This window comes from Leopardus geoffroyi, chromosome B3 (genome assembly GCF_018350155.1).
Source record: "Leopardus geoffroyi isolate Oge1 chromosome B3, O.geoffroyi_Oge1_pat1.0, whole genome shotgun sequence".
In the NCBI taxonomy this organism is placed as follows: Eukaryota; Metazoa; Chordata; class Mammalia; order Carnivora; family Felidae; genus Leopardus; species Leopardus geoffroyi.
Window position 1 is genome coordinate 139,099,729 of NC_059337.1, and position 11,656 is coordinate 139,111,384.

At 43.2% G+C, this 11,656-nt stretch overlaps 1 protein-coding gene across 6 annotated transcripts in view; it reads right to left on the bottom strand.

Annotated features, from left to right (window-relative positions):
* Window positions 1-11,604, bottom strand: part of ATG2B (autophagy related 2B) — a 73,323-nt gene extending 61,719 nt beyond the window's left edge. For 4 of the 6 annotated variants that reach the window (XM_045451998.1, XM_045451999.1, XM_045452001.1 and 1 more), the window contains exon 1: window positions 10,998-11,602. In XM_045451998.1, coding sequence (XP_045307954.1) covers window positions 10,998-11,159 — 162 coding nt within the window. In that variant the 5' untranslated portion in view covers window positions 11,160-11,602. Of the gene's footprint in view, window positions 1-10,997 lie in introns of all 6 variants that reach the window. The other 2 variants (XM_045452000.1, XM_045452002.1) reach the window with 2 other exon arrangements.
* Window positions 11,605-11,656: the final 52 nt, after the last annotated feature.

Here is an 11,656-nt window from a genome sequence, read left to right on the forward strand (position 1 = left end):
TCAGAGCCTGGAGTCTGCTTCAGATTCTGCGTCTCCCTCTCTCTCTGCCCCTCCCCTGCTGTGCTCGCTCGCTCAAAAATTTAAAAACTATTTTTAAAAAAATGAAAAGAAAAAGAAAGCAGAGTCCAAGATAAAGACTCCCCATCCTCATGAAATTTACTGAATAGCTTACCACGGAAGACACACATAATTAAGATGTGATGAGCTACATGAAAGAGGAAATACACTGTAGTATTTGAGCATATAATAGAACCCAACCTGGCACCAGAGGAAGTACTATTGCAAAGTGAGACCAGAGAAGGCTGAGGAGTTAACCAAAGGGGTCCACACAGACTACGGCGTGTGCAAGGATTCAGAGAAAGCAGAGGTCAGAGACGCAAGACTTTTTGAAAAGGAAAAGTTACTCTAGATTCTAGTGCAGTGTGCTAGGGTGAGGAGCCAAAGATAAAGCTACACAGATAAGGGAGAGGGAGTCCAAACAGCCTTGTAATTCACGTTCAAGAGTCTGACATTTATCTCAAGAGCAGAGTGAAGCCATTGAAAGATTTTAAGCAGGGGACCAAGATGAGATTGGAACTTTTAGCGAACCACTTCTGCCACCACACCAAGCACGTATTGGAGGAAAGCAAAATTCAGGCATAAAGGTTGTTATGAGTAAGAGAAGCCAGGGAAATTGGTTTGGCGAGGACAGTGACACTGAGGGTGGTTAGAAGTGGACAGATTTTTGTAGTATATTAGGAAGTAGAATTGGCATCATGAGAAATAAAAAAAAAAAAAAAAAAAAAAAGGACTGAAGGATGACTCCAGGGCTCCCGGGGTGCTGACCTGGGCAACTGGTTAGACAGTGCTATTTACATTGAAAAAACCTGGAGAAGCAGGTTAGAGGAAGCGGAGAAGTTCAGTTCCCAAGAGCAGACATCTAGGTGGAGACGTCGAAGAGGCAGCTGGCTATTCTGGTCTCGATATCAGGGGAGCCATCTGGGCTGAAGCCCTCGGGTGATGAGAGACGGCCTTTGGAAACTTAGGTAGAGTTAGATGAGAAGAGGCCTACAACAGAATCCTGATAAGCACCCCAACATTTAAGAACTAAGAACTGGTTTATGAAAGAGGCACCTGCAAAGCAAACTAGAAAAAAGCAAACAGAGAAGTAGAAGGAAAATCAAGTCTTACGTTCCCAGAAAATCACGGAAAGACCATTATAAAAAGAGGGCTCCTGGGCAACAAAAGGTAACAAGAGGCCAAACATTTTTAAATGTCTACCGGATTCTGTGATATTTAGGCCACTGGTGATCCCAGTGAGAGCAATTTCAATAGCGTGGTAAGGCAAACCAGATTACAACAGAAGGAAGACAGGATGGATGTAAATATAGGTAACAGAATAATTAAATGTATTTCTTGATAATGTACTTTTTAAATTAAATTAAAATAACACACGTTCACTAAATGCCAGTTTATACGTGTGGTACTTCCTGCGTGCCATAGTAACTGCAGTGTCATAATTCTTTGTTACCAACCTAACACTGAATGTTGAGATTTGGACTGGCTCGTGTTTCGTCATCGGAGGTTACATGTTTTTACTGTAGAGAAATTACAGCATGATCAATAAAAGACTTAAGCATAAAATACATAAGTTATGACAAAATTTTGCAGAAGATGAACATAAGAGTTCAATGGGAAAAAATACAATGTTAAATTTCCAACTATTAATGAAGAGCTTGTTCAAGCATTTTCAAATGCATAATGGTAGATATTTAGATCCTACTGGGTGAAAAAATATATTTTTATATCAATATTTACAACACAGGATTACTCTCTACAACTATTTAAGCTGTTAAGAAAACGAAAGGCCAAGGTGGCGTCACTCGCCCACCAGGACAGCAAATCAAGACTTAATTGCAGTTTCAACCTCTCCAAGAGTGAAATTTTAAGCCAATCAATCTGGATTTTCTGGTTGGCACCAAGGAGGTAATCCTCTCCCCTAGAGGAAGATGAGGTAATCCACCTAAGACTCTCCCTTCTTCTCCCCTAAGGAAAGAAGTTCTGGCCTGAAACAATCTTTTCTTTTGCTAATAACTTCTTGCCCCAACCTCCTCCCTCCTTCCCATAAAAACCTTACCTTTTGCACAACTTTGGAGCTCCCCATACAAGCTAGGTGTGGTGCTGACTGATTCACGTATTGATTAAAAAAGCCAATTAGATTTTCAAATGTTCTTGGGTGAACTGCTTTTTTGTTTTAATCAAAATTTATAATGAAAACCTTTTAAGTCAATTTTACTTTAATATTTGAGAGCGCGCGTGCGCACACACGCGCGCACACACACACACGGAGTGGAGAGAGAGAATCCGTGCTGTCAAAACAGAGCCCAACATGGGGTTCAACCTCAGGACCATGAGATCATGACCTAAGCCAAAAATCAAAAGTCAGACGCATAACTGTTAAGTCAATTTTAATTTTTTTTTAATGTTTACTTATTTTAGAGAGGGACAGAGTGCAAGCGGGGGAGGGGAGGGAGGGGAGAGAGGGAGACACAGAATCCAAAGCAGGCTCCAGGCTCAAAGCTGTCAGCACAGAGCCCGACGCAGGGCTTGAACTCTCGAGCCATGGGATTGTGACCTGAGCCGACGTCAGACGATTAACCGTTAAGCCACCCAGGGGACTCAAACTGTTAGGTCAGTTTTAAAATGCACAAGGAATATGGTAATTTTTCAAAAATTTTAAGAGAAAATTGGGCAAATGTTTGAAGGACACTCCTTTAAAAGAGCATGTGTTCTGGTCCTAGTTCAATCACTTACTAGTTGGGTGGTCTTGGACAAGTTCTTGAATCTCAATTTCCTCATCCATAAAATGGGATAGTATCTATTTCATAGACTTATTGTGAGCATAAATGAGGTAATAACATGGAAAGCTACCAACACAGTTCCTGATACCAAGTACACACCTTATAAATGTTGACTATTGTTCTTTATCTTCCACAGTGCCTACCTAGCACAATGATGAGCACTCTTAGGGATTCCAAGGTGTTTGACAGTATGCAGACAGAAAAACATCAAGTTATGTTTTTCTTTAATACCATAAGACTAACTAGGAAATATACCCTTATTAGTTTAAACCAAGGCATCAGAATTCAAAGAGATAAAATAGAGCATAAAAATTAGCAAGACCCAACTTGGACCAATTAACACTTGATTAGCACTTATTACATACACGATACTGCACTATACTATCTTATACCCACGTTATTGCATTAACTCATCACAATAGCCCTCTGAACTAGGTATTTTTGTGCCCGTTTTCCAGATATGGCAACTGAGATCAGAAAAGTTAACTTTCAAAAGCTCTTCAATTAATCATTCCAGAAACTATAAAAAAGAAATACAAAATTTTCCATTGTGAAAATATGTAAGAGGCAAATCAAAACGATGTAGTAACATCAGTAAGTCTCAAAAAAACAGCACATGGGCTTAGGAGCTGGCTTATAGAACAAACTTTCTATGATAGAAAACTTCTCAATCCCTTTGTACCAGTTTTTCAAATTTCAGTCAAGGACAATATGTGTCAGACTCCTGTAGGATGCTTCCTAAAAATGCAGATTCTTGGGTTTTTAGAACAAGAATCTAAAGGCAAGGGGCCACAAGTCTGCATGTTACCAAAGTTCCCAGGTGAACCCAGTGCTGCTAGTGTTTTTAGAAGCTCTGCTTTCTTGAATCTTTTGAACCAGTATGATGTACAAAAAGCACACAGGAGTTGGAAAGACTTAGGTTTAAAATCTTGCCGCACTGCTAATCCTAAACCTAAGTTACTTAACCTCATGGTAAAATGGAAATTGGTTGCACCCAACTTAGAGCAAGAAAACCTACATAAAAGCACCCACTACAGTATACAGAGATGGAAGGTGCTTAATAAACGGTCGCTATTATCTTCAGAAGCAGAATAAAATCCCCCACCTTGACTCCCTATGCCCTCTAGTCATCCTCTCTGGGTAGCCAAGGCAGCCATTTCCTCACCACCAACTACTACCTGCCTTCTAACCCTCAGCTCCTGTGACACCGCTCTTAACTCTGCCAAAAAGAACTGCCAACAACAATGAACAATACGCAGTCCTCCCCTCCCCTTGAGTTCTCAGCTCTAACTCCTATGGCCACTTCCCTTTTTGGGATTCTAACTTTATTTCACTTCTTTACCACTCTTCATGCTTCCTCTCACTCTTCTCTCCAACCCTTCACCACTCAACGGCGGTATTCGCCTAAGTTTCATCTTCAGCCTTTTTGGTTTCTCAGTCTAATCTACAGACTAACCACGCATCTTGTGTGCTTTCTGTTTTAGTCACTACTGATACTCTGATAACGTCCAAATCTTTGGCCCCGGCTCTTCCTCAACTCCATACTATCCATATTGTGAAAAGAAATAAAAGGAAACCTCGTTTAAAATGGAGCCGGGAGGCCAGCAGGGAGAGTTCTCAAGTCCCTACTGCTGGTGGTCAGCTGTAGACCCAACAAGAAGAGACCTACCTTCCAGGTCCATTCTGCCTGAGCTACTAAGTCCTGTCCCAACAGGAGGTAGGAAATCTTCCTCCTTTCCCCGCCCCCACAACAGCCCAGCCAGGAAGAGACTTCACAGCTCAGCCAAAGGGCCACTCCACCTTGAACTTCCAGTTTACTCCAATGGACTTTTGGTTTATAAAGGCCCTCCCAACTTCCCTCTTTCCTCTGTAAAACAGCTTACTCCTCCTTTGTTCTCCAGACTTGCCTAGGGTTTTAATGTAGCTTACTTGTCCCAGATTGCAATTCTCTGCTATAAAAAAAACAAAAACAGAAACAATTTTGGTTGGTAAAGTAACTGGCACTTTTATTTTTAAGATTAACAATACACAGCTCCCACCGCCTGCTGAGCATCTCTGTCTGGATGCTCCAAAGTTCCCTTAAAATCAGTGTTAAAACTTATTCTCCCCCCAATTTCAATTTTCTTTCGTCTCCCATTTGCTCCTCACCCCTACAGGGACAGGGTGGGAAGGAGGAACACAACCTTCTCTACTATTTCCTATTAAACCAATAAACTAGTGCAGGAAGCGATGGTCATTCAAGATTCATGCCTCTACTCATGTTTTTCATATATTCATAACAATTCTAAGAGAAAAATTTAGAATGTGTGACTCTAAAGAGGCCCATCATATAAGACCAAAAAAAGTTCAGAATGGCTTATTTCATGGGTTATTTCCATAATTAAAAGTTTGAAATTTGCGTACCATACTGTTATCTCTGGGAGAGATGAGATTAAGGGCTATTCATACTTAATATATTTTACATACATATGTATATTTCATCTTTCTTTCCCATTTGAATTTTTCACAATTAGCATGTAAGCTATATAATAAAAGTAAACAACTTAAAATATACCAAAATGTTTTAAACTGTATACAGGCAATGACAGTCTCTGTAACATGGGCATCTGTCAACATTAGACAACTATCTAGGAAACGGATTTTGGTAGAATTCTCTTCCCAATAAACACCAAGTTTTCATTTGTCTTGATTTTGTTTTAAACAGAACAGGAAGTTTTATTACGGCACTGAAGAATGGTATTAAAAGAAATCTGGTTAAGGAAATAGTTCTAGAGAGAGTAAACAGTTCAAGAATTTAAACAGTGCCACTAAGGTACAAAATAATATCCCTAAAAATAAGATGTTTTAAATAGATCACACTTCTACAGTCTTAGATGCACTTGGGCAAAATCCTCTATATCTAATATCATAAGGTACTTAGAAATTCACTCATTCTATGCAACTCCAAGGTCTACTACAGTATACAACTAGGACAAAATTCTTAGATAACGGAATCAATTTGGCCAGGTAGGCTATCTACTCAGGCAATATTTTCCTCATTAGCCCATAGAAGTATATCCTTGAGACTGAATTCTTAACCTAAAAGCAGAGACCTGAAGTGCTAAGCAAGTGTCATAGAATACCTTAGAGTTTCTCTTAAAGGCCATTTAGCTTTTAGTTATCAATGAGTTTCATGCATATAGATAAAGGGAAGGTAACACTGGTCTACTGGACCATCTGGCAAAGAATTAGTAACCAATATTGCTTGAACTGAAGATTAATTTTATTCTTCATACCACTGTAAGTAGGAAAGCAAAAGAAAGATTATTAGGTTGAAATTCAAAGGCTTCAAAGTCTTAATGTCTACCCTCCAGGACATACCGAACTTCCGTGAGGAAAGGGTCTTTATCTAGTTCACTGCTCCACCCCCAGCTCCTCATAGTGGCATATGCTAAGAACTCCAGAAGTGTAACGAACCAACTGATGAAAACACTTTAATTTAAAAAAATATGGGGCACCTGGGTGGCTCAGTTGGTTAACCGTCGTCTGACTTTGGCTCAGGTCATGATCTCACAGTCTGTGAGTTCGAGCCCAGCATCCGGCTCTGTGCTGACAGCTCAGAGCCTGGAGCCTGCTTGAAATTCTGTGTCTCCCTCTCTCTCTGCCCCTCCCCTGCTCATGCTCTCTCTCCTTCTCCCTCTCTCTCTCTTATTAAAAAAAAAATATATATATATATTTATATATATGTATATATATATGTATACGTATATGAATACATAAATAAATAAATAAATAGGGCACCTGGGTGGATCAGTTGGTTGGGTGTCTGACTCTTGATTTCGGTTCAGGTCATAATCTCACAGTTTGTGGGATCAAGCCCCAAGCCAGAACCTGCTTGGGATTCTCTCTGCCCCTCTCCCACCCAAGTACTCTCTCAAAATAAACAATCATTTAAAAAAATAAGGTCAGGTTTTTTTTTATTTTTAATGTTTATTTTTGAGAGACAGGGTGAGAGTGGGGGAGGGGCAGAGAGTAAGGGAGACACAGAATCGGAAGCAGGCTCCAGGCTAGAAGCTGTCAGCACAGAGCCCGACACGGGGCTCAAACTCACGAACCATGAGATCATGACCTGAGCCAAAGTCAGACGCTCAACCAACTGAGCCACCCAGGTGCCCCAATAAAGTCAGTCTTAAAGAGTTGGAAAAGAATGAGTCATCAAATCCCAAACTCCTCCCCAAGTAGAATTTCCTTCTTTCAACATTTTACATTTCCAAACACCTCCTTGGGGAACTCATGAACTTAGGAGCACATTACAGTTGTGGAATAGATCCAAACCTCCTGCTTCTATTTCTCCCTCCCACTTCAAGCCCTTCTAAGGTCATGATCTCCCAAGTGGGGTGTATGAATACCAGAGAGTATGAGTTGATCTATAGGTATGTTAGAAGAAAATTAGTCATTCCATATGCAATTTCTCACAGTTTTAGATTTAAAAGTTGTACCACTACTTAATACACAAATGGGCACTGGCACGCTCACTCAGGCCAGGCATCTGAATGGCACAAAGGGAAGAACAGTAGTCCCACAATGGGGAAAAGCCAAGAGTGGCGCCCTCACCTGGATATTCATTCCATGTCAGCATCCTGAAACTTATTTGGGCATACGTTCTACATAATAAAAACAGACCTAAACACAGAATCCTTTTAAAGAGAACATGACAATAACTTTCTGATTTCCTGGTTTTCTTATGGCCAAATATTGAAGAGTTGAAATTAAAGATAAGCAGTTTTCTTCTACAGAAAGGGTTCCAAATAGACTAATCATTTATGAGATGACCCATGGCTATCAGCAGTATATGCTACCTAGCAGGTATATTCTAAAAAACAAAACGCGCTTTATATTTGCAAAGTAAAGACATTTTTTTTTAGAGACTTTATTTTTAAGTAATCTCTACACCCAACGTGGGGCTCAGAGTCACAACCACTCGATCAAGAGTCACAACCACTCGATCAAGAGTCACATGCTCCTCTGACTGAGCTAGCCAGGTGCCCCCAAGGTATCGCTTTAATAATGAGAAAATAACTGATCTTGGGAACGTGCGTTTGAGCTCCGCATTGGGCTCCATGCTGGGTGTGGAGTCTACTTAAATTAAAAAAAATTTTAGGGGCACCTGGGTGGCTCAGTCAGTTAAGTGTACGGTTTTGGCTCAGGTCATGATCTCGCAGTTCATGGGTTCGAGCCCTGCATCAGGCTCTGTGCTGACAGCTCAGAGCCTGGAGCCTGCTTCAGATTCTGTGTCTCTCTCTCTCTGCCCCATCCCCGCTCATTCTCTCTCAAAGGTAAATAAACGTTAAAAAAAAATAAATTTTTAAAATAAACAAAATAGGTTAAAAAAATTTTTTTAAATATTTCTTTATGAGAGAAAGAGAAATGGAACGTGAGCAGGGGAGGGGCAGAGAGCGAGGGAGATACAGAATCCAAAGCAGGCTCCAAGCTGTCAGCACAGAGCCTCACGCAGGGCTCGAATTCATGAACTGTGAGATTAAGGCCTGAGCTGAAGTCAGATGCTTAACCCACTGAGCCCCCCCCCCCCCCGCCAGGCGCCCCCAAAAAATAGCTTTTAAAGTTAATTTATATATATGTGTGTATATATATGTGCATATATGTGTATGTATATATATAAATGCAACAACTTCAATTAACTATCAAGAAAAACTGAGATCAAGGTAGAAAGGAATGTCACAGCCCACTGCAACACAACCCTGTGCATAACTGATGGCGGAGAATTAAAACATTACTAATGTCACTAATGACATGATTCTTCCATTTGAACCTATAAATCTTCATGAGGCATCTTTTATTTTTTCAGAGACAAAGTCATTAAAATCAAAAGCCAAAAGCAACTGAATTTGGAATCAGAACTTTGAAGAGTTATTATCTAAGTGTCACATCAAAATTTATCCTAGTTCATACACAGCACACTCTAATAAATAAATCGACAACATCACATGTTTACTGGATGCTTTGACAAATTCTTCCCCTTCAAGGAACAGAACCATAATCTTCAGATCAAGTCTAGCCATAAATCATTTTGTAAACAATCCTGAAGTCAAACTGTAAATTCAAACACCACCACCTCTGACTTCCCATGAAGATTAAAACTACACTAATAAAGTGCCTAGTACAGTGTCTGAAATAAACAGATGCTCAATAAATATTAACGGCTCTTTCCCTGGCTTGAAGCCATGTGATTAGTGAAGAAATAGGGGCTTAAGATTTAGGTTTGAATTCTCATGGTACCACTTGCTAGCTGTGTAACTTGGGGCATATTATTTAACTCCAACTTTAAAATGGAAATAATACCCATCTTATAAGATCAATGTGAAAAGTCATTAAAGAATAATTCATACAGTTATTCAACCCACAAAAGACAATTAATAAATATCCAATCCAGGGCACCTGGGTGGCTCAGTCAGTTAAGCGTCTGACTTAAGGCTCAGGTCATGATCTGTTTGTGAGTTCGAGCCCCACGTGGGGCTCCTGTGCTGACAGCACAGAGTCTGAAGCCTGCTTCATATTCTGTGTCTCCATCTCTCTCTGCCCCTCCCCCACTTATGCTTGCACTCTCTCTCTCCCTCTTGCTCAAAACTAAATATTTAAAAGAATTTTAACAAAATAAATAAGTGTCCAATACTCCTCCTTTAAGATAGCTTACTCATATCTATACCAAAAGTATAGATTCATGGGTCACCAAACTTAAAAATATCCATCACAATCCCTACCTTCTGCTAAGAATTACAGCAATATTGTACCCTGACACAGTGCATAGCATGGAATGTATACTCGTTAATGTTTACTAAATTCAGGTGAATGACCATGTCCATGGGCACTTGGCTAACTGGCAGCCTGGGCTAGCCTGACCTAGCCAGGTGTGGGGCTGGGTCTACTGAAACCAGGGCTCTTTCCACTACCATTTGAACTCTCCCTAGTTAAGTCATCTACTCACCAAAAAAAATTATACGTTTATCCATACTAGTACAAATTAATTGAAGGGTCATAATAAGGTGTTACCCATAATTTGAATTTTTCAGGTTTCTGTGGCTAAAGAAGTCATTACTCTATTAAAATACTTTTATATAAAAGGGAAAAAAACCATTTGTTGTTTTTACACAGCTTCTATGGGGGGGGGGTTCCCTTTTGTTTCGCACAACTACCACCGGAAAGTCACCTATGTTCCTTTCTCCTAAATGTCACCTGCGTAGGATTCAACTGCTAGCAGCAAACTGTAGCGCAACAAGTAAAGGGCTGGGGGAAGGAGAAAAGCCGTCCCATTCGTGTTCGACTCCGGACTGAATACAGTGTAAGCAGACTACCATGCCCTGAACATACAAATGCAGGCACATCCGCACGTGGGGAGTTTAACCATACGTGAAGCACCTGTAAGACACACGGAGTCAACTCACAGCCTCGGGATGACAAGCCGACAACAGGTTTTTTAAAGGGTCTGAAACTCGCAGCTTCAGCGCTCTCGCAACACCTGTTTGCGATCTGTCACGTGAAGCAAATAAGCGTAATTCAACGGCACCACCCGGGCCACACAACCACTCGCAGGGTGGCCCTGTAGACGTACCATCAGGCAAAAAAAACCCCAGGCAAACCGGCAAGAGGCCTTCGCCTAACTTGCCTTCCAGATAGCAAACGCCGTACCGACAGACCGCGGGGTTCAAGCAGCCCACCCAGAATAAATAAAGGAATACGAATTGTGACATCCCCAAAGGTCCTCCCTCATCCTTCAGCTTTCCAGAGTGTCATCCCATGAAATAGGATTTGTTTGCCACAGAACCCCGCGACCCCTGCTACCCCAGGGACAGCGCGGGTCACCTCCTTCCAGGGACCCGTTGCGGCCAGCGTCAAAGACCCCAAAACCACTGACGCAACTGCTTCCCTCAGTGGAGACTCCATCACGTCTGTTAAGTTTCAGAAACACGTGATTTGGGGACGCAAACTTGCTAGAAACGGGCTAAACACTTGAACACGTTTCTGTGAGCCCCTGGCACACTCCACTTGGATCCCAACCATTCCCAGGGAGGGGCTGCCCGTCACCAATCCTGGGTGACACGCGTTCAAACCGCCCCAAGGAGGGCAGCGAGACCCTCCGGGCCGGCCGCCGGCCGCTCTTACCCATTTGTCCAAAGGGACTTGGGCGAGGGACCCGGTGCCCTGGTACAGGTCCAGGCTGAGCTGCTCCAGGCTCAGCTTCTCCTGCAGGAAGTGGCCCAGGTACCTCTGCAGAAGGTACCGACAGGCCCTCTTCTTGATGGACTCCGAAAACGGCCAAGGCATGACGAGGGCTGGCCGCGGGGCCCGCGGGGACTGCAGGCGGCGGCTCCGGCCCTGGGGCCCAGGCTCCGGCTCCAGGCCGCGGCGGCGGCGCCTCGGGTCCCGGCCGGCGTCCCCGGTCCGCGGCGGGGCCTAAGCCCGGGACGGCCCCTCCATGCCCGCTCGGCGCCGGGCGTCCCTCAGGGCGACCCCATCGCCGGTGCCGCGTCGCTCGCGCTAGGCCCGGCAGGGACCAGGCGCGGGGGAGCCCCCGTCGCCCCGGGCCCGGGACACCTCCGGAAGGATCCTACTCGGCAAAGAGAGGGGATGCAAGACAACACGCGGGGAGGCGGCAGGGCCCGAGGCAGGTACTTAGGCACCCTCCTCCACCGCCGCCGCCGCCGCGCGTCGAATTTGTTGTCATCCGCGGGGCGCGCTCCCGGCTCTGGGACGCTCCCGGCGCGTTCGCGAGACCCACGCTCGCTGCGCGCCGCCGGTCGCTGGCGGAAGTGACGCCACAC